Source organism: Primulina huaijiensis, unplaced genomic scaffold (assembly GCF_012295235.1).
Source record: "Primulina huaijiensis isolate GDHJ02 unplaced genomic scaffold, ASM1229523v2 scaffold40277, whole genome shotgun sequence".
NCBI lineage: Eukaryota > Viridiplantae > Streptophyta > Magnoliopsida > Lamiales > Gesneriaceae > Primulina > Primulina huaijiensis.
The window spans coordinates 460,604-484,484 of record NW_027359516.1 but is presented as its reverse complement, the minus strand read 5'-3'; the positions used below and the strand labels follow the sequence as shown (position 1 = coordinate 484,484).

The following is a 23,881-nucleotide window of genomic DNA, read 5'->3' as shown; positions in this document are numbered from 1 at the left end:
TAAAATGGCATTCAAAAAGTGTATATATATATATATATATAAAACTAAAGATAGGTAAAGTTAGTTGTGAAAATTAAAAGAATAATATTAAAGTAAGAGCAAATATTTCTTTTTAATCATCAATAATTTCTTTAAGTAATCCATTAACTTTGCTTTGCTCATCGAAGCTTTCTTACTCGATGCAATTTGGTATTTGTGTTGTTTTTTAGAGAGTTGTAAATCATGATTTTATGACTTGTTGATGAAATTTGGTTTCTTGATAAAAATAAATAATAATAATAATAAAAAATTTGCGTTGCTATTAGGTGAGAAATTGCATTAAGATTTACGACACTCTAGTTTCAATTATTTCAAACCCTAGTCTTCTCGAAGCCCGCATTAGTTTGCATTATTTTTGGTGTATATTCAATATTTTATTTTATTTTATTATATAAAATAAAGGTAAATATGCATTACACTTCTTTAGAAATCTTTAATTTAGTTTTTTTTATTTTTTAAGATATTTTATATGGTAGTAATTACAATTTTCCCTATAACATAATATATTTTTTAAAATTAATATCCTTCTATCTCCCATTCATTGTATTCTCGATTTCCAAATGATATAATATTCGTAGTATATCATGTTTTTTTTAAATTTATTGAGCTATGAAATTATTTCTCTTACAGTGATTTTTTTCCTTCGTGTTTTAAGTTGATGATCACCTAACACACTATTAATAAATAATAAGAATCGAATATATTATATTTAATATAATTGATATAGATAAGTATTATATTCCCTATTCTTCCCTCTTTATTGCATCAATGAAGAGAACTTGATTGAGACTTTGGGTGTCTCAAGCATCACCAAATCCATCACCAAATAAATTACTCCACTGCACCTAATATTAACAAAACTATTTGAAGAAAATTATATTAAAAAAATATTAATGTAATAATCTAAATAATTACTATAATTTACATAAATAATAATAAAATTAATTTATAAATATGTACTAGATCAACATGTCCGCGTGCTAATCATGGAAGAGGACGTAAGTATTTTGACGCGAGATTTTACCGATATATTGTTGACGAGAAAAATGACATGAAGACGGGTTTGATGCAAGATTTTGGTGTAGGTTATTTGACTAAATTTAGAAGTATATATTCAAGAACTTTAAACCAACAAACATTTTACATTACATTTTATAGTGTAAAATTTGATATCTTCTTCACTACACTTTGCTTGATTATGGGGATGGATGCCTTTTTGTCCCATTTATTTAAAAATTCAGGAACTCCACTAAATAAATATTTGTGAATCAACCAATTTTGACAACTAATGGGCATCATGACCCCATTTGTCCATTTTCCACTTTCCACCAATCAATTTGCTCACTTCAAAAGTGTGACAGCCTGTGAATTTTTTTAAATTTATTATATTTTAATTCTTAAATCTTATACTATATATCTAATTGAATATTATATGCACATTAAAAAAAATCTTTAAACTTATATTAAAAAGTAATATATCACTCATTCATATATGTCTTGAATATATTATATCTGAATAAAATATGATTTGACTCGTGAGATACGATAATTTATCTTAGTTAATTATCATCAAAAAGGTATTGCGAATATATAAAAAAAAAAAGATAAATTATTATTAAATTAGAGAGAATTCAAAAGGTAAATAATTTGATTAATTCAGGTAATGGAGCATTTGAAAAGATTTTCATGCATGCTAAGATTGAATACCATCAGCACTCCACTAAGAGAACAAGTTATGATTTTTGCCTTAAATCGCACTTTATTATATAATATAAAATAAAAAATATATAAAACCCCCACCATTTTTATAATTAAATAAAAATATATAAAACCCCATCATTTTTGCATATTTTAAATAAGCATTTAATTTTGAAGTGTGAGAATCACGTGTATGGTCACGTTTCAATTTTATTAAGCTTTGGTCTCTGTCACGTTTAAATATTTTATTTTTATTATATGTATATGCATTTCGCAATTGTATCATATATATATAAATTAAGAGCCTCTAAATAGTGTAAAATATAGATAAGATTAAAAATAAAATCATTTCCACGTATTACGGGTAGAAGATAATGTATTTTTTAAATTAAATTATTTCTCTTGAATTGATCAACTATCTCTGCTTTAACAAGAGAAGAAAAATTTTAAAATTGATTTTGTACATTGCTTATTTTCGTTTTCTTAAGTAAATTGTTAAAGTTTGATTTTAATGCAACATGTCGATAGCTTTTTTATGTTTAATTCTTTTTTGTCCAAAGTGCTAACATTACAATGGATTTTCTTACATGGTAATCATTACTAATGTGATATATAACTTTTAATGTGTTAACATGGCAGAAAATATGTAATATTGCTAGCACAACATCGGAAATTGCTCAAATATATAGTATCGTGTCAGCATTTTAGTGAAAAAGCTAAAAACTCGAAAAAACAAACTAGTTATTTTTGTTCAAACTTTGACAACATATGTTACAAAAAATCAAAATACGTTGTGTTAAAACACAAGTTTCTAATTTTTCCAAAAAAAAAAAGAAGGAATATTCTCATAAGGACAATCCTTTTTTATTTTTTTGAAGCCGATAATGTTTTTACAAGGTTCTATTGCTCCAAAAGGTGAAATCTCTCACCTTAGGCGCCCTCACACCCGGCCCGACAAGATTGTGAGAGGAGGTAAATCATGGTGACTCAGTCAACCAACAGCAGCTTGACCTTATGCTACGCCGCGCACAAGGAGCTCCCCACATTGGAGGGAATTTAACTCCCACACTGCCGCTTGCGAGACTCAATCCCTGATTATTGCTCCAAAATTCACTGCTGCTGACCAACTGAGCTAAGCCCATGCGAGCTTTTACAAGGTTCTATTGAATGCAACGGTGGTGGCATTAAAGGGCAGAAAATTTATTCTCACGGCGCATGAAATATCGGTGGGCATAAAACTATGAGCATTCCAAAAATTTATTGGAGTGACAATGACAATTCTCTAAATAAAACTAATTCAATCTCAATTTAATGTATGAAACACTAATTTGGTGGGGGGAGATAGCGCTTGGACCCCCGTTTTCCAATCGGTTGGACTAAAAATCGATCATTAGTCTGATTTAGATCGACCACACACGTATAAACCGTTTTAACGGTCAAACTGATCGAACCAGTCATGAACTGGTCAAAATCCGATCGAATCGATTCACTATTTTCTAGAATTTGTTATTTCTAATATTTAAAATCTTAAATTTTATTTTTGGTAATACATATACATTATTATTTGGATTTTGAACTTTGTTCAAATATTGTTTTAGTAGTATTAGAGCTTATTTTATTTTGTAATATTTTGTTTAAAATATATATGTGATTAACTTTGATATTTTGATTATAGGTACGTTGTTGTTTAGATTTTAAATTTTGGTAAATATATATTTGTTTATTATTTATATACATATTTAATGTTTTTATTATTTAAAATATATTATTTACTATATTATATTATTATTTTATATAATATATCAGAATTCCGGTCCGACCGTCCGGCTGAACTGATCCGATATGTTAAACCGTTATTTTAAAGTAGAACATTTCGATTACCAGTCCGATTATAGAAACATTGTTTGAACCAATTAATAATTATTTAACTCAGACAATAATGTGATATTTATGTTGTTGTATGATTCAAAATATATTTAATGTATTGTAATTATAAACTTTAATGTTTAGTAAAACGACAAATATTTCATCAGAATACAATACATATATATTCAAACAAGATGTATAATATTGACTTACCTCATACATTTCAATTATCATGCATCTGTGATTAATTTCTTTCCTTTTTTATATTTTAACCATGAGTGAATATGTATTCTATTTCACTATAAAATATAATTTTGTATACAATAAATTTATATAATTTCGAGTTTAATTTTTTATTTTCTCATTGTTGAGACTTGAGATGGTCAAAACTTAAGTAGGACGAATCAGCAATTCAAGTGAAATTCAAGGGCTAAATAAGAATTATTTTTTATGATAAGAGTATTACTTTTTATTGTGAATATCGATAGGGTTGATCCGTCTCATCAATAAAGATTCATGAGATCTTATCAATAGAGACATACTCTTTAATATTACCCCATTTGGTGAAGCCATTGTCCCATGCATTGTAAAGATAATTAATTGTCTTTAAAGCAAAATCATGAGCCACCCAACAATTACATTATTACAATTAATATTATTAAATATATTTTGGGAAAATTTCAAAAATTATTATAATGACTTCTCACCCAGTTCATGACAAAGACGTTTTTTTGGCCTCACAATTCATTAAATAATCCATAGCGTATCCAGAAAATTATTATCAGTGGGCTATTTAATAAAAATGTTAAAAGTCAATTTTTTTTTAAAAAAAATAATATAATTTTGAAAAATATTTGTTTGAGAAGACCATCCTATTTTGGCATTAAATTTTGTTTGTCTCGTTGCCTTTGAAGATATCTTTTAGTTCAATGTCGGGAGAAAATTAGTTCTTGTGAGAAAAAAGATTAATTTATCAAAATAAACTCCCAAAAACCAATCAAGTAATTTGTAGGTTGAATATTTTTTTTTTTATCAAATTAAGAACTCAATAATTAGTTATTGTAAATTAATTTTAATGAGTCCCTTAATTTTATAATATAATATATTTATAATATAATATTTACGAAGAGGAATAAAATGTGTTCAAATTATTAGAAATTGCAAGTTTAAGAAAAGACTACCTAATCTAGGGGCCCGACTTTGTCATCTTTTCCGGCTCTGAATCCTTAATCTTACCCACAACGGCGTGGAAGGATAAGCAAATCTTGGTCAGAAACTCGCCAATTCACACTCAAACACACACACAATATATATATACACACAAAAACTTATGTGAGACGGTATCACCGGTCAATTTTGTGAAACGATTACATATAGGTCATCTACGAAAAATGTTACTTTTTACGTCAAATATATTAATTTTTATTGTAAATATAGACATGAGTGATCTGTCTCAAGATTCGTGATACCGTCTTATGAAAGACCTACTCATAAGATTCAAAACAGAAATCAAAAGCTTCAAACAAGGCAACCACAAGCTAAAACTTCATCCACAAAAAATTAACGGAAATAATCTGATAAGTTAATTTTATGAAATATATATACGATTCGATTCATATAAAAATTATTTTATATATAAAAAATATTACATTTTAACTTTTAAATATGAACCAAGTTCCCAAAAATAGAAATTTCAGACCGTGAGAGAGCTGTTCAACGTCCTCAAATCCCAACAAATAATTTAATATAAAAATGGTATATCCCCCATTCACTTTCCACTTTTGCCCTTCTCTCTCATTTCCTACAAATTACACATAAAAATGTTCGTTTTGTCAAAACGTAAAGCCATTGGTTGCCGTATTCAAACACTTGAAGCAGAACCCACAAACCCAAAAACCGAAGAGAGAGCTCACAAGAAAACAAAACAAAATACAAAGAATCTTTCTCAGCTCCCATTGAGATCTGTTCTCTGAATAAAAATGATACCCACTTCGATATCTCCCTTATCTATCCGCACATGCACCCGGATTTGTGCCTGAACCGGAGAAGATTTGTATCTGTAGTTCTTGAAGTTGTGTTAAAATGGTGGGGAGCAAATGGACGAAAGTGAAGATGGCTCTGGGTATGAAGATGAATTCATGTCTCTATGTTCCGAGGACGGCGGAGGATTTTCCGGCGTTGGCGCCGCCGACTCCTGCCGGGAGATTCTCCGAAGCCTTGTCTTTGTCTCCATGTAGTTCGGGCCATCGGGTGCGAATGCCCACCACGCCGACGCCTTCTTCCTCCGGCCTCCGCTTGCCCAAGAACTCCACCGAGTCTAGCAAGGTTAAAAATGGGAATTCTATTATTATTTTGGATAATTTAATTCTCAGTGCTTGTTTTCTTAGTTTTTATAAATATATATATTTCCTGATTGGACGTAATGTTTTTCTTCCATATTCATAATGCTCAAGTCATGAATTTTCAATGGTTTTTCTCCCAATTTTTTTTGCAAATTTTAGTGATTATATATGAGTTTTTTTTCCCTCTTCTTCGGTTGCATCAACATTAAATCATGCTATTGCAGCATTTCTTTGAAGAGAAGGTGAAAAAAAAATGATTTTCTTGATAATGAATTCCATTCATTTATTAACTTTCCCAATCCCAAAAAATGCTTCGATAAATGTGAATACCATAAATAATCCTATTTATTTTTTCACTTTTTTCCAGCAATTTCTTTATTTATTTATTTTTCCCAATACAAAAAAAAATGGTTGTGTTCCAATAAAAGGTGGTTGAAATGTAAAACCATAGGGTGTCATCACGTGGGGTAGAGCTCTGTATTGTGGCTGTGATTGTCAATAATGGACAGTGTTATTAATGTTTCACAATTTAGGCCATAGATTTACTGATTAATTTTAATATAAAAAATATATACTTTTATAATAATAAAGTGTGATTACATTAATATATGTGCGCAATAGGAAATGTAGCACGAAATGGAGCAGACGATCCGATGGACATATTGTAATGCTTTCAATTTTTAAAGGATGGCTCTTTCAAATAACTGATGTGTCTGCTTCGTGAATTCCCTTTCGACAAATATTTGTAAAAAAATTTTTTTAAAAAATATTTAAAATTTGTGTTAAGACTAAATATGTGTTTAAACAACTATTGTATAAAAACGTTTTTATATTTATCAATTATTATTTTAAAACTATAATTGAAGAACAATTTTTTAAAAATATTTTTCAAAAACATTTTACAAATTTTTTTTCCAAACACATATTTTAAGCTTTTTGTTGTTGTAGTTTTCAGTATCATTTTCTTGTATTGAGTGAGCAGCACAGCACCTAAAGTTTTTGGGCAAATGAGACCGAGACCCTAAACAATTTAGGGGTATGAATTAGAATTTTTTTTTATATAAAATTTTGTACATTTTAACTGACAAGAGTTGCTAAAAAGGGTGTGCGACACTGTAATCTTTCCTTTCTCAGTTGCCCTTCTGATGTAGAAGGGAAAAAAGAAAGTGCTTTTCTTGGTCAGCAACTCAAGCTGTTAATTTCACACACATGACAACACATACTTTACCCAATTTCCTCACACCCCTTTTTATGTTCAACTTGAGCTTAGTTAGATTGGCCTTTAGAATCAAGAAATTTAGAGATTATAGTTAAATACTTTTTATTAAGTTTTTATCGAAGTAAAGGCAGAAGGAGTTGTTAAAATTGAGACTTGTACCTAACTCAAACTCAAAAGCTAGTTCAAGAGGGGAGGATTGTCCAAACCCATATATACAACTCACAGATATTTTATCCAACCGTGGGACAACTAACAGGGATAGTAAAGGAAATGTGTATCTTGTAGTTACTACTGATCTCCACTTCTTTTCATACATATGCTTTAAATCTCTTTGTTTTTCAACCAATTTTTTTAATGCCTCAAAAGTATCATCATTAGTAATGAGATCTTTCTTAGAGTCTTGCTTTGTTGGGTTTTTCATGCATTTCTTTGTTTCTTACTACTCATGATTGGTATACCATTTTCTTTATGCATTTTGTTTTTGTCTCTCTTTTTTTTTTGTGGTCAAAAAGTTTTTAAAAGTCTGCTGAATGCTAAATATTTAACATTTTATGATATGATGTGTTGTATTTCACATGTTGAGGCACCAAAGTCAATGTTGTGACATGGAGGTGTGGGGTCACCCCTTTATCATAAAGTACATACATCTATTTGATGGACGACTATTCAATGCAGTGGAGTTTACATTTCTTGCGTCCATGATTTGGATGTGTCTAAATATATATGTTTGTGCTACGGTGCCTCTTGTTACTTGTCCTATACCGGTATCGGTAAAATAAAATCATGAGGTTTCATATACTCGAGTTAACTTTTGAAGTTGAGTTAGGTTCAAGTTGAATCTTTTAACACCTCCACCCATTATATTGAAAATTTATGAGATTGTTAATTGTAAGTAGTCACTAATTAACAATGGGTAGCAATTTTGAAAAATAATCTTACTTTTAAAACCTAGATACATGCAATTCTCTGTACATATATTTTTGCGCTTTATAAGGTCATATTTGAAGGATTTTGATGTTATCTCGCATTGTGTGGAGTCTCGATTGTATGAATTGTTTATCAAATGAAGTAATTCATGTTGAGCATCTGAAGTATGCTTCTTGGACCTCGTACTTTTCGAATTCTTGATTAAATTTGAATTGGAACTATGAAAAAAGATCGGCAAATTTTGGTTTTGTTTGTACGTTTGGTTAAATTGTCTATAACAACCATATTGTATGCTCTTTCCCTTGCAGAAGATCTGTGCAATATGCTTAGGAACCTTGAAACCTGGCCATGGCCACGCCATTTTCACTGCAGAATGCTCCCACTCGTTTCATTTCCATTGTATCGCATCTAACTCAAAGCATGGAAAACAAAGTTGCCCCGTCTGCCGAGCGAATTGGAAAGAAATCCCCTTCCAGTGTCCCGTCTCTGATAAAGCTCGTGGAAGATCGAGGATAAATAATGTGCCTTGGCTCCAAGATGATGCCTGGATGGCTGTTATTAGACCATCTCCACAAGTGGATGGTAATCGGAATATCTCTGTGCCTTTTCCTTCTGCTGAACCTCGTCTCTTCGACGATGACGACGAAGTTACCATTCAACGACCCAGTGCCGATCAGAATCCCACAACCATTGATAACTCTGATGATGACGATGAAGTTACAATTCAACGCCCCAGTGCCAATCAGAATCCCGCAACCGTTGATAACTCCGATGATAATGGCCATCTGAATCAAGAGGTTGAAGTGAAAACATACACCGAAGTTTCCGCCGTTCAAAAATTTAAATCCCATAACGACTTTTTGATCCTAATTCACCTCAAAGCACCCATTATGACTCTATCACCACAAAATTCAAAGATTGATGGAGAGGGACTATCACCGATGCATCAAACTCGAGTTCAAGTCGACCTTGTTGCAGTTCTTGATGTCAGTGGCAGCATGGCAGGCACCAAGCTTGCCTTGCTTAAACGGGCAATGGGATTCGTGATTCAAAACTTAGGCTCACATGACAGGCTTTCTGTTATTGCCTTTTCCTCTACAGCACGTCGAATATTTTCTCTTCGAAGAATGACAGAAACGGGAAGGAATGAATCTATACAAGCTGTCAATTCCTTGACTTCAAATGGTGGAACTAATATTGCAGAGGGCCTTAGGAAGGCTGCCAAAGTGATGACAGACCGGAAGTGGAAAAATCCTGTAAGCAGCATCATACTGTTGTCCGATGGACAAGATACATATTTCAATACTAGCACGAGTGGTGCCAGCTCCTGCTCGGATTACCGGTCGTTGCTTCCAGTTTCCATCCATCCAGATGGTGCTTCGAGTATTCGTATTCCTGTACACACATTTGGATTTGGTGCAGATCATGATGCTGTCTTAATGCATTTGATCTCGGAGACATCAGGTGGGACGTTTTCGTTTATAGAGGCGGAGAATGTGATTCAAGATGCCTTTGCACAGTGCATCGGGGGGCTTTTGAGCGTCGTTGTCCAAGACTTGAAAGTGGAAGTTGAGTGTGTTGATCCTCTGATTCGACTCAACAGGTGGAAATCCGGAAGCTACAAAACTATTTTGGCTTCTGATAAAAGAAAAGGCAGCATCGATGTGGGAGACTTGTACGCCGAAGAAGAACGAGATTTTTTCGTAACAATTGATATCCCCATTGATGAATTTCGCGACGAGACTTCACTTTTACAGGTGAGATGTGAATACAAACATCCAATTACGAATAAAATCGTAAATTTATATGCTGCTAATGAAGTCAAGATTCAAAGGCCACTGAAAACGGGACCTTTACTGGTTTCCATGGAAGTGGATAAGCAAAGAAACAGGCTCCGATCAGCCGAAGCAATGGCTGAAGCTAAAGCTGCTGCAGACCAAGGTGATTTAGCTTCCGCAGTATCTATACTCGAGAAATGCCGAAAAAAACTTACAGAAACCGTGTCATCACGAGCTGGAGACCGATTGTGTCTCGTGTTGGATGCTGAACTACGAGAAATGCAAGAACGAATGGCAAACCGCAAAGTTTATGAAACGTCAGGAAGAGCCTATGTTTTGTCAGGATTAAGCTCACACTCTTGGCAGAGGGCGACTGCAAGGGGAGACTCGACTGATAGTACGAGCCTTGTCCAAGCATATCAGACACCTTCTATGGTTGACATGGTAAACTTGTCTCAGACAATGGTCTTTCGTAATTCATCTAATCGACCAGCGCTTCGGGCAGCTCTTTCGTTTCCTGCTCGAGCACAGCCCAGGTGAATGGTTAGTTTGCCAACAAGACATCCAAGATTCTACGTCAGTGCCTCAATATTTGGTTTTTCTAAATGGTATTTGAAATTTTGGGGAGAGGATTAAATGGAAAATTGAGGGCTGTATTGAATTTAAATGTAAATTGGTCTATATATTCTCTCTTCAAGAATGATGGGGTATATTCTTTCTTTGTTGGAAAGTGGGGGTGTTTTTCAAATCATTGCCGCTTTTGTTGAATGCCCATATGTAGCTTTATTTCATGTTTCTTGAAATTACTATGATTTTTTCTTATCGATTCGATTTTATGTTACACATATTGATTTACTAAATATATTTCATACATCAAATGAAGTTTGTGTAATATATAAATTTTGATGGTGAATTATATAATTGTCTTTCTTATCACTCATATCGTCAGTGGTTCATGTCAATCGGATAAAATTTGATAGTTTTATATATAAACTTTAACAATTTTCCGTTAAACTCGTTTCTTTGTTTTCCTAACTAGTCTTTCGAAAAAATCAATAAACTAAGTCAAGATATGTTGATTACAGTTATCAAGTAATTCAATTAATCTATTTCTATAACTTGTAGTAGATCAAAAAATGAGATCGCTTATATTACGACGTTGTTACAATGTAATGATGGATTAAATAAATCGGTCTTGAGTTGTATATTTATAATCTCAAGACTGGAAAGTCGTCACATTTCTCCATTTTAGGAGTTCTTATTTGGATACACTCGGATTTTGCAGTATTGTTTACTGATGCAGTAAAGTTAGCAATTTGTCGGTATTTTTTTGGGATTCGAGAAAACAGTGAGGTGAAGAAATCAAATGAGTAGTAGAAAATACTACTACCGTCATCTTCTGTCGCTTCTCCACAAGCACCAATACTTCCGCCGGCCAATTCAGCAAATCCACGCTCACTTCCTGCGTACCGATGAGAGTTGCGGAATACTTACCCTTTGGAACTCTGTGCTGAAGCATTATTCACTCGGTGCGTTCCCTCACGAAGCTGTTGTTCTCTTCAAGCTCCTGAAAGGCCAATCTAATCCTATGGACTTTGATAGCTTTACGTATGCTTATGTGATTAAAGCATGTGCTAATTTGAGGCAACCCAGTGTGGGAAATCAGCTACATTGTCTAAGCATTAAGACGGGGTTCGTTGGTTATGGCGTCTATGTGCAGACTGCGCTGGTTAATATGTATGTCGAATGTGGATATTTGGTTGAAGCGAATAAAGTGTTCGGTGAAATGCCCGAGAGGAACTTGGTGACCTGGAATGTTTTGGTTACTGGTTTTATCAAGTGGGGTCAGATCGAGTCAGCAAGGGCTGTTTTTGATGTGATGCCGGTGAAGAACGTTGTTGCTTGGACTGGGATTATTGATGGGTATACACGAGCGAACCGGCTGCAAGATGCATTGTCACTTTTTCGTAGAATGGCAGTGGATGAAGGGATCAAACCCACAGAAGTTACCCTTCTGACGATATTTCCAGCAATTTGGAAGAGTGGGTGTGTGGAAGATTGCGAGATGCTTCATGCCTATGGAGAAAAAAGTGGACTTAATGCATTAGATATACGGGTCATGAATTGTTTAATTGATGCTTATGCGAAAGTTGGGTGTATTGACAGCGCAAGACAAGTTTTCGAGGATATAAGTGATGAAAGAAAGAACTTGGTCTCATGGACATCTATTATATCTGGATTGTCAATGCACGGAATGGCAGCTGAAGTTAAAGAATTTTGTAGAGGAATGGAAAATGAACTTGTGAAGCCGAATAAGATTACCTTTCTGAGCGTGATAAATGCCTGTAGCCATGCTGGTTTGGTAGACGAAGGCCTTGAATTTTATAGAAAGATGGTGGATGACTCCGGAATCGCACCAGATATCAAGCATTATGGAAGTATAATAGACTTGTTGGGGAGGGCAGGGAGATTAGAAGAAGCAGAGAAGATAGCTTTAGGCATCCCTGGTGAGATTTGTAATGTTATGGTGTGGAGGACTCTTTTAGGAGCCTGCAGTTTCCATGGTGATGTTGAGATGGGCGAGAGAGTTGCAAAACACGTTATGAAGCTAGAAATGGAATATGGTGGCGACTATGTGCTTCTATCCAACATCTTTTCTGGTGCTGGTAGGTTTTTGGATTCTGAGAGAGTGAGGAGTGTAATGGTTGAACGGAATGCCGCAAAGGTTCCTGGCATTAGTTTGGTATGAACGAAAAGATACATGCGAATAATTAAGCAAAAAGAAGCTAAAATTCTTGCCAAATGCCTATTATCATCTACTGCTTACTTCTCAGAGAGCAAATCCCAAGCATCTTTCAGCTTGTATGGCTCTCTCTTTATCCGTCTTCCTCTCTACCGACTCCAAGCTTGATGCATCATGGTATATTATATTTTACCATTTTTGGAAGTCTAATTTTATTGTGGATTGATCTTAACAAACATACTTTATCAAAGTTGTTGATAATCCATCGTTTAATGTATTTTCTTGTTCAAATTCTAATATTCTATTGGATGAATTTCAGATACATCATTTTATTAATTTAATAAATAATAATAATAATAATAATAATAATTGAGATGGGTTGAAACGCAGCTGAAATGGGTGATGTTTTTGTTTTAGGATAATATGTACAGGGAAGAGTAGCAGATTAATATGGTCTAATGAACTTGATCCAAGAATAAACAGACGGCCTTTTTCAAAAGAGGAAGAAGATAAACTGTTTGCGGCACACAGATTGCATGGATAAAAGTGGACGCTTATATCAAGACTTTTACAAGGTAGAACTGATAATCCTGTAAAGAATCATTGGCGTGTATTGAGGTTAGGAAGCAATAATCCTGAGAACTTCTCCCAGGCATGATAAATATCCCATGTGAAGAGCCCTCTTTGATTTAAAATGATTGATCCCCAGCTTTTTTATCTGCCAAAAATAGACAATGCTTTTAAAATTTATTTGCAATTAATCATTTTATGTAGAGCAATCTTTCTACAACATATGCAAGTTATATTTGTAGTCACATTCATTCACAGATATTAAAATTTCAAAATTTCTTCTTCTCTTCTTGTCGAAACCTCTATGCCTAGGCTCTCTTTATGTAAAAAGTTATGGACTTTTTGCTCATCTTCACTTGTTTTGATACTCTTCGTTTTCATGTTTTTGAATATCTCTGTTTCATTTTTAGCTTATTCATGAATCCATGCAGTAGATTTCCGTTTATCACAAGATGAAGCACTTTGAAATCCATTCCTCAAATCATATTTGTATCCAAATATATACTTCATCTGCAATACACCCTAATATTTATTTTTTAATTAACTAAAAACCTTTGAAGTTTGTTTAATATTTATGAATTTCCAGAGTAATCTATATATGTCAGAAAAAAATAAAATAAAATAGTGATAAATGTAGATAACGTTTTTAATTGTTGAGACACTCCCACACTTGATAATAATATTGCAAGGGAAAGCCAGGCTGCTATTAACACTTTGCATAATATAAAAGGTGATATTGATTGTAAGGTGAACTGATCATTAATGCTCTCCCATTACTTATTCAGCTTCAAATTCTCCTCCTTTTTTCCTGAATTGTCTATTCCATCACGTTAAGACACGTACTAAAAAATTTAATATATTAATATTACAATCCATCAACTTCATTAAATATTTTTCAATATCTGGATTGATATTTAAAATCATGGATTTTCATATTCGTCATTTTAAATTTATTTTTAGATTAATTAGTTTTGGTAAATTTTATATTTACTCCATGTCGATATTACATACAATATAAGCAGTTGAGATAGAGTTCAGTTATATCTGCCAAGATTATATAATTTGGAATTCATGTTTGTATCAAGCATATGGATTCCATATTTACTAGATTTCGCAAGTAACTCTGTATCTCCTGATTTTCTACCATGAGTAACGATTTGCTCCACAAATATCTTTGAAGAAAAATCTTTAAATAGATTCAAAATACCCCAAGCATGCATACAACTCAAAGTGTTGGGAATTTTTTTACGGGGATACGAGGCGTTAGGGCAAGCGTCGGAGACGTAGTACGTGGTGTCCGGAGAGGAGTTTTTAGTTAATTTTCCAGGTGACTTGAAGTTCCGGCGGCTAATGGTGTTGGCGCATTTTACCTTATTAAGTCCGAATTTACCAAATCAAAGACTAAGTTGAACAAAAAAATTGCTTCCTAACTTGGCACTTTCATGCTTTATTTGTTGGGGATTGTTTATTTTTAAGATGGTACAAAAAGTCAAGGCCATGTTGCAATCAATTCCCCCAACGTGGAGCGTCATTCCACTCATTATTAAAATAATGACAGCAAGACAAAATAAGAGAAGTTTCCAGGTCGATCGCCTCATATCTGCTTGCTTTGGAATATGCAAATTATATAGTATTAATAATATATCAGTTTGGATTATTTTGTTGGAATTCTTGTATGAGAGATATCACATATATCATATATGCATTGGCATTAACATTTTTCTTGTATATTATTTACGTATTGATAAAAACTTGTGTGATACGATCTCACGGATCGTATTTTGTGATACGGATATCTTATTTGGGTCATCCATTAAAAAGTATTACTTTTTATTGTGAATATCGATAGGGTTGACCCGTCTCACAGATAAAGATTCGTGAGACCATCTCACAAGAGACCTGCTCTTACGTATTTTATCATATTAATAATCAATCATTCTTGTATATTATTTTGCGGTCTAATTTCCTCAAACATCTTTTGTAAAAAAAATTAAAAAAAAAACATATTGTAAAATTAATAGCATTTTAAACTCCGTGTTTTAAAAATCAAGCATAAAACTTCGACCAGAGTGATACATGTATGAGTTTTTATAACAGAAGGATGAAAAATGTGTGATTTTTAAAATATGAAAGATTTATTAACATATCAATAATTATTACGTTATTTTGCATTGGATTAATAAATAAGTATTGACTGTCAGTGATTTGCATACCAATTAACGATGTTATTTTGCATTGGATTAATAAATAGGTATTGATTTTCAGTGATTTGCGTACCAATTAACATACCATTTCTTCCTAAAAAAATTTAATTAATTAATTAAATAAATTTTATAGGTTATGTTCTCCTCCCGTTGTGGCTACCTTATTAAATAGGAAAGGAAAAATAATGATTTTTTTAATATAATGAAACTCATTTTACTAAATGTGTTGGTGTAAGAATTTCAAAAAATTGAAATAAAAAGAGAGTTAATTAACTTGTCTCAACAAAAATTAGAGGACAAAAGACAAAATATTCTGCTTAATTAATTTAATTTATTAGAGATCTTGCCACATTTTCTTGTTTAGAGTTGGATGAAGTCAAAGAATTAATACTTTTTTTTTATACAAAAATAATAAATACTTTTGGATCAAACACGTAGTTATTAATTTGTTGATCTCTCTATATTAAGATATCATCTTATAATTAATGTGCATGTAAGTGTACTCCAAAAGTATTTTTAAAATAATCTCACAAAATTAACTATCTACGTGTGAAGTTTTCTTTAAAAAATAATTTATATAGAAATTATTTATTAATCGGGATATTTTTTTAACACCCTTTTTTTTATATATAGTTTTACTCATGCATGCAGCATGTAATTAACATGCGCGTAATATTAATAGTTATTAAGAAAAATTATTATGATTTGAGTAATAATTATATTGTTGCTATTGATTATAATTTCGACAAAGTGACAAGTTTTCGATTCAACAAATAGGATGTTATAATTTAGAAAAAGTTTAATAATGTAATTATAATAAACTTCAATAATTAATGTTTATACCAAACGAATCGATTAAGCATATGAGCTCAGCTGCTAGCTAACACCACACCCAACGAGTTTTCCTTCCATTAAAAAATTTGTTCTAACTTATTTACATATTAAATTTTATTTCTTTTTTAATTTTTTTATACATCAGTGTAGAACTTTCTTGATTTTAATATATATATATATATAGTCAACATATTAATATTTTAAACTTTCATTGTATGCTCTATTAATTAAGTTGCTTTAGATCAATTTTTTTTATAAAAATAAAAGATATTTGTATAAAAATTGCATATATTGTTGATTTGCCAAAAATCTAATGATTTCTATACATGATTTTATACAAGAAAGAAATGCAAAAGGTCTCGAGTATTAAACATATGTAGGGGTAATTTGTGTGGGTGTTGCCCTAGACCAGCTACACTTCTGTCATCGTCTATTCTATTTTATTAAAAATGAGGACATGATAATAATTATCAACACCAATTTTTCTTTCAATTTTACCCTTATATGATACTAATATTATATTTTTGTTTTTTGTTTTTGTTTTTTTTTAAAAAAATTTCAAAACACAATTTTATTTTTATTTTTTTATTTCAACAATTCAAATATCAAATTAGTCCTTTCATAATTTATCAAATTTCACTTTAGTCTATCGATAATAATAAAAAAGACTCTACATGCACGCATCACGTGTGCATAATAAACTAGTATTATCTATGACGTGGCGCTTCTCCAGTCGGGTAACGTGTCAGTCAATTATTAAGTTTTTTAGCTTCCCCTTGGCCCCCAACCCCAACCCATATTCCACAACTTTCCTCTGAATCCAATTATTAGACCTCAAATTCCCACCGGCAACCGGCTAAGCAAGTGGCTCCCATGCACGATTTTCCAATATAAGCATGCACCCCGAAAGAGGTTGTCACACCTACTTCTTCATCGACTGCACCATCTCTTGATCCTAGTAGGAACCATGCCGCAGTCCAGCGATTATTTCAACGTCCCTCTACGCAACCTCGCCATAGGCAACCGCAACGACTTCCGCCAGCCAGGCGCCGTGAAGGCGGCGGTGGCCGAGTTCATCAGCACCCTCATCTTTGTTTTCGCCGGATCTGGCTCCGGCTTGGCTTATAACAAGCTTACCAGAGGCGGGCATGCCTCTCCGTCTGGTCTTGTCTCTGCGGCGATTGCCTATGGTTTCGCTCTCTTCGTGGCGGTCGCCGTTAGTGCTAACATCTCCGGCGGTCACGTCAACCCCGCGGTCACTTTTGGTTTGTTTGTTGGTGGGAATATCAGTCTTGTTCGCGCTATATCATATATTATAGCTCAGTTACTTGGTTCCGTCGTCGCCTGCCTACTCCTCGCCCTGTCTGCTGGTACATGGGTACGTTTGAAATACACTTACAGAGTTACAGTCAAATATACTAGGCTGCATGTTAGGTTATAGAAATAGTTAAAATTTGATTTTCATCGTTTAGTTGGATTTAACACAGACGTAGGATATTTTTAATATGTCCGGAAATTCGACAAAACTGGACTAACAAGTCAATTTTCTTGTGGAAGTCTAAATTTTGACAACTTGTTGGAACTAAGTATTGCAAAAGATGATTTTGACAACCGCTCTTACATATTAAACAGGCAATCCCTGCATTTGGCCTCACCGGAATATCAGTATGGAGTGCGTTCGTTTTCGAAATCGTGATGACTTTCGGACTAGTGTACACAGTGTACGCCACCGCTGCTGACCCAAAGAAGGGTGAAATCGGAATCATAGCACCCCTTGCAATTGGTCTAATCGTCGGAGCCAACATCTTGGCCGGCGGACCTTTCACCGGTGCCGCAATGAACCCTGCTGTGGCGTTCGGACCTGCTTTGGTGAGCTTCACATGGACCTACCACTGGATTTACTGGGCTGGACCACTGATCGGCGGCGGGCTCGCCGGAGTTATATACGAGGTCTTCTTCATCAGCCACTCTCACGAGCAAGTTCATGGGCACGGCGATGATTACTGAGTGCCGTCGTCGAAAGAGACTTGCTTATTTTATTTGTGAGGTTTTCTTTGTTCATCCTTTTGCTTGGCTTTATGCTATGAACTGTACTGTGCAAGTTTGATTATGTTCTTGCTAGACCTGCCCGTTAGCTAAATAAAAAAATAATTTTATTTTTATGTCTTCAAATTTATATCTTTTATGCATAATAAAAAAATCGATCGAAATATTTTATAGTAGCTATTAGTTTAAAGTTAAAACATTAATAACACATTTTTTTATATACTAGTTGACATATACTTTAGCAAGGAACGAATGTCCAATAAGTAAAGGAAATAATTTACGTTTTAAATGAATTTTAAATTAACAAAAGAGAAGATAAGTATATATTTGAAGTAGCACATCGATTCAAACACATTAATGGGGCATTAATTTAGGTTGGCACTTGACAATTTTTATTCACTACTATACATTATATTAAATGTTTAATTATGAACCATGTATGTACGGTTTTCTGACTTTAATGATATAGGATTGTGAGATATCAAATATTATAATCAAAAGTTTAATTATGAATTATATTCGACTCAATTTATATAAAAAATTAATTTAATAAAAATATATTTGATCTTACTATTAAAATAAAACATCTTATGTATAAATTAGTTATTTTTAAAATGATTTGGGTTAGTGGTTGGCGCTAATTAGTCCATAAGGTGGCACATTTTCAATATCTCGAACCGCCGGTTTTCAAATAAGGACAAAGAAAGAATAGAATATAGGTAGGTTGAATTATAAGTCTCGTCGTCCATTTTCTACCGACAATGTTTTTATTACTGCATNGGTCTTGTGGAACGTGTCTTTTTACTTAATTTTTGAATTTGGAGAAATGTGTTACGTTATATATTGGATATGTTTTGAGTGATTTTCTTTTTAATACATACATTGAAGGTGATGTTGTCAGTCTTGATATTCAAGTAATTTTTAAAATTTTAATATAATATGTTCAATTAATCAACAACGGATATAAAAATATAATAAAAAATATTATTCCAAATATAACATTGTCACGATCGAAAGGTGGGGATGCCAAAACCTACCACGGGTTCTCCCATATGATATCATCAAATCAAGATGTTATAGGTTTATAATTACATAAGATCGATAAAAATAGAGGGAAATACACGTAGTTAGTAGATATTAGGTGAACCCACGGTTCTATTTTCCTGTTCAGAACCAAGCGGTTGAACCGCCGATTCAGTGGTCGAGAATACTGAACGACGAGCTGGTTATCGGTGACTCGGTGAACTGAACTGTTGACCATGGTCGAGTTGTATGTTAGAGGTCTTTTGGTTACGGAGTAGTCAATTTCTTGCTACTCGCAATACTGCCGTACAAAATATTCGGGTAAATTCAATGTGCGACATGCAGTATGTTTATTATTCCTGTCTATAATTAATGCCAAACGCGGCCGAGAATCAAGTTTGTGGTGTTGTATTTATTTAATATCCATCTACTCCACAATAATAATAATATTAAGACATGCATTTTCTTTTGAAACCTATTTTTGTGCTAGAAAGTTCAAATTCCGATCGAGTAGAATAATTGAGAAAAGGGAAGAAGAAATAAAGATATTGGAAAAAAATAAGAAAAAAAACCATTTATGGGCATAATGTAATTTCAGATCAATCTTTTTTTGTTTCTTATTTAACAAATTATGTTAGTTGTTGAAATAGGTGTTTAAGTTATAATTTTAAAAACACCTTAATTTAATGATTTAATCTAAATAAGTTAGTTAAAATAATAGATTTGAAATTTCAAACTGATTATGATGATCATGCAAGGATAAGAATAACAAATGGACAACTAATATAGGTCCCACTCAGGCACTCACAACTGGATTATTAACACTTAATACTTTTGAGACTGTGTTACGAGGTTATATTTATGACACAGATCGAGTTCAGTGAAAAATGACATTTTAAACATATGATATGATAATTCTCGTATCTCAAAACTACTATTAGATCATGTTTGTGGGTATGTAACAATTTAATATAATGTGTTGTTGACGATCCAAATATTATAATTTCACAATACCGGCCTATCTTTTTTAAAAAACTAATAATAAAAACAACAAAATTTTAATGAACTATCATCTTATATATATATATATCATCTTGAATATATTTAATAAATATATTCAAGATGATATTAATCACTTGATCTCAAGATAAGCCAACACAAGCTCCTACTACATGGAGCTTATACAATTTAGTGAGGCATTATCTCAAAAAACAAATTAAGGATATAAAAATCATTTTGCAAAATTTTTGAAGAATTCGGCCATTTGGATTTAATCTATATTTTTTATAAAAATAACGAATTCTAAATAAATTAAACCAATATTTCCAAAGTCAAAAACAAAATTACAGAAAAAATCAAGTAAATTTTCTGAACTAAATCTGCTTGATCTATCATTTCAATTTAATCCAAATTTTACTCGCACAACTACATATAAGTGCTGAAGCTACTGTTTCTCAATTAGATAAAATATCCACTAGAAACCCTTAGATCCAACCAAATGTATCCTCCACTTTCCTCAGCTTGTAACCTGTGTTCGTAGATGACAGACACAAGAAATTCGACAGCAAATGGAGAGAGCCATTGGGTAATAGTGTAGCCACACAACCTCCACGGACTCTGCAGAAATTTCTACCTCCCAAATCATCAAACATGCCATCTAAGAGTTGCATTCACCCTCGTACAATGCTTTGGAATGTATTATAACCCGAGCTCCCGAGGCAAGCCTGTTGCGGAAAAGGAAAAGGAAAAATCTCAAGCTATTTGAATAAGAAAAAGTACTTAACTAGTAAAATGAGAGCCAGAACGAAAGATTGAGACAAGTTGGAACTAAACTTTCTTCAATTTTGATCACATTTTCCTCTTCATTTCTGCAAGATTCTGATTTCCTTGATTGCTTTTGTCGCATGAGATGCTCAGTGCTTCTCTTGCTCCCTTCGTTGGATGTTCCAGTTGTAATGCTTCTTGAAATTTCTGTTGCATCAGACGAGATTCTAGATACCTCGGAAAGAGGGAATCTCATAGATTCGCCTTTTGGTTGGGGACTTAAAGAAGCCTCGATGGATCTTGGAATGCACTTTAAACGAACGGAACTCGTCTCTTCCTTGTAATCAACAGGATCCATTTGTTGAATATTTCTGCAAAATGATTTTACTCGTCTCAGAGAAGATACAAGCATTTAAGCAAATGTTAGTTTATAAGGGAAATGGAATTTCAAACCACCCCCTTCCCAACCACACAATCCACGAAGCAAGAGATCATTTCACATCTATAATAAGTCTGCACAGTAATTTCATAACCCCAATATTCTCTATAACAATTAACATAGACAAAATCTACAAGTTTTTGTGAGAATGGGGATTGTTACTGCCTAACATATCGATTCACGAAGCTATAGAGCAAAGGGTCTCACATTTGACACGAAAGCAAACTCATCATGTGAATGATGAATGTGATATAAGAGAGAGGCTTTGTAAAACATTCAACTCATGACTTGACAAGATCGAGTAATCATGGGGTTGCAAGAGAAAAGATAAGTTTCCAAAGCCAGCCATGGCCCATGGTACTGGCCAATGGCAGGAGTTAGAATTAGAATCGAAATTAAAATTAAACCTTTTTTAGACAATTTTATTTTGGAAAGGGTGGAAGATCCTTATATTTTGACATATACACAATAGGGAAAATATCCATGTACATGTAAAAAAGAGTAGGGTGAGGAGGACCAACAGCACCTGCCTGCTCCCTCTACCACCACAAGTGAGATTGCCAACAGAATGTAGAGCCGAAAAGAGACGATAAACGGACCTGCCAGCATTGTCTGATGAAGATCGTTGTAGGGTGGGTATTCCCTCCTTGTACTTACTCATTTCAACAAAGCTGCCACTAAAGTACCCTTTATCTTCCAATTTTGTGCTCTTCATACCAGAATTCTCAGCAGGGCAATCAAGATTTCCCAACATTGATGAAGTTGAGAACGATGGGGAGGAAAAATTGGAATCTGAAAACCTTGGCTTGTAGGTTGGAATTAGGCCAAAGGCGTGATCTTTCACTGAAAATGAACCACAAGAAATTAATTGCATTATCATATTTGAAGCCTTGTGTTTCACATTGGATGGCATTCGAAACCCCTCCTCTTCAAGAATGCTAAAGTTGTTGATCTTCGTGGCATCAGCTCTAATGAGAGCCTCTAAGGTATTCTCCCTACCACTAGAATTTACCCTACCGCTTGATGATGCACTGGATGTGGATGGAGGCGGTGAAACGACATCTCTTGAAATATCAGCAGGTCCTTTTGCAGGAATTATCTGTCTTTGATGAGTATCGTTGGGTTCAGTGTCTAACGTCTCATCACTAGTTGAAACACCTCTTGTACAAGTATCTCGAATAGTTCTGCCGGCATTTTCCTCTGTTTGGGTTGAAGCATCAGCAAGACCATCATTTGTGTAAATTTTGTACTCTGTTAGGCTCAAAGAACCATTCCAAGGCGAGTTTTTCCCAGTGCTAAACTCTGGAGACATGGCAAACGAGCAAGGACGTTGAAGTGGGGGAGATATTTCATCATCTAGAGAATTCTTTGTAGCTCTGCCATTCAAACTAGATGAAGATGATGATCCCCCCTGACTTATGACAGAAGGTTGTTCTGGTAATGCTTTCTGATTCTCTAATATGACAGCTCCAGCAGGACTAAAGCGGCCTATAAAACAACAGGGTTAACTTATATTTTGCATAAAGTGACAACATGTTCTGCATCAATACCACTCTCGGTAATATAAAAATGCATGAGATAACTTTTGCGTTCTCCTTTCACAAATTCAATATGTACATTTTTTCTGAAATTAAGCCGCTAATTGTTCTTATCTTAAAAACAAGCATACAATTCGGAAAGGAAAGCCAGTCAAAGATTTTTTGATTACAATACACTCATAATTAAAATCAATTTTCTATGTCATAGAACAAATTGATGGTGGCCACTTCAAGAATCAAAGAATAATTTACAAACTAAAACACTAAATATTTTTATGGTCTTGCTTTCTCAATCCCATTGTTTAGGTCATGAATTGCAATGCCTTAGCTAATGCCATTTTAAGTAAACTCCATAACTAGGTATCAACCACCAGTCTGATTTCTCCCACTACTTTACAATACACTGATAAAACAATGACACGGAGTGAATACAATTACAGCGTGCTGTACTAAAAGGCTTGCATATAATGCTTGAACCAAAAATCCCGCATACCAGAATTGGATTCTTCAAAGAACTCTGAGCCCTTGAGAACATATTCATTCCCGTGAGCAGGAAGGATTAGATCATCAGCGCAGAGATCATGCCACACAAAACCATTCTTATAACTCCTGCATTCACAAATTTACACTAGAAGATCTTAGCACGCGCTCCTAAAGTCAAATAAATGCGAAGTCCAAATCAAACGACAAAAGGTCAATGGATCCACTTTACCTCTTGCAAGACCAGGAATAAATTGAGGCAATGCCTCTGCCTCTCAACAAATTAAGCCTTTCGATCACATCTTCAGAACAAACACAAAATGCAAACTTTCAAGAATTTCAATCACATCTCCAGACTAAACACAAATACC

At 33.5% G+C, this 23,881-nt stretch overlaps 4 protein-coding genes across 5 annotated transcripts; 3 read left to right on the top strand and 1 right to left on the bottom strand.

The window, feature by feature from the left end:
- The first annotated feature begins 5,409 nt into the window (after positions 1 to 5,409).
- Positions 5,410 to 10,689, top strand: LOC140969246 (E3 ubiquitin-protein ligase WAV3-like). Its single transcript, XM_073430540.1, has 2 exons — positions 5,410 to 5,928; positions 8,400 to 10,689. Exons 1-2 carry the CDS (start codon positions 5,686 to 5,688, stop codon positions 10,407 to 10,409), a joined length of 2,253 nt encoding a protein of 750 aa, XP_073286641.1. The 5' UTR covers positions 5,410 to 5,685; the 3' UTR covers positions 10,410 to 10,689.
- Positions 10,690 to 11,023: 334 nt separating this feature from the next.
- LOC140969210 (pentatricopeptide repeat-containing protein At1g09220, mitochondrial) lies at positions 11,024 to 13,467 on the top strand. Its single transcript, XM_073430480.1, has 3 exons — positions 11,024 to 11,153; positions 11,212 to 12,789; positions 13,030 to 13,467. The coding sequence occupies exon 2, from the start codon at positions 11,236 to 11,238 to the stop codon at positions 12,616 to 12,618; it is 1,383 nt and encodes a 460-aa protein (XP_073286581.1). The 5' UTR covers positions 11,024 to 11,153; positions 11,212 to 11,235; the 3' UTR covers positions 12,619 to 12,789; positions 13,030 to 13,467.
- Positions 13,468 to 17,123: 3,656 nt separating this feature from the next.
- On the top strand, positions 17,124 to 18,380 carry LOC140969194 (aquaporin TIP1-1-like). The gene is made up of 2 exons (XM_073430468.1): positions 17,124 to 17,598; positions 17,853 to 18,380. Exons 1-2 carry the CDS (start codon positions 17,188 to 17,190, stop codon positions 18,225 to 18,227), a joined length of 786 nt encoding a protein of 261 aa, XP_073286569.1. The 5' UTR covers positions 17,124 to 17,187; the 3' UTR covers positions 18,228 to 18,380.
- Positions 18,381 to 20,636: 2,256 nt separating this feature from the next.
- On the bottom strand, positions 20,637 to 23,881 carry LOC140969223 (protein SOSEKI 3-like). Of its 2 annotated transcripts, XM_073430500.1 has the most exons (5): positions 23,743 to 23,881; positions 23,524 to 23,639; positions 22,092 to 22,980; positions 21,123 to 21,424; positions 20,638 to 21,013 (listed from the first exon to the last, which is right to left on the bottom strand). In XM_073430500.1, the coding sequence occupies exons 3-5, from the start codon at positions 22,802 to 22,804 to the stop codon at positions 20,988 to 20,990; spliced, it is 1,041 nt and encodes a 346-aa protein (XP_073286601.1). In that variant the 5' UTR covers positions 22,805 to 22,980; positions 23,524 to 23,639; positions 23,743 to 23,881; the 3' UTR covers positions 20,638 to 20,987. The 2 variants fall into 2 exon arrangements, with proteins under 2 accessions (XP_073286600.1, XP_073286601.1); XM_073430499.1 differs by having other exon boundaries at positions 20,637 to 21,424.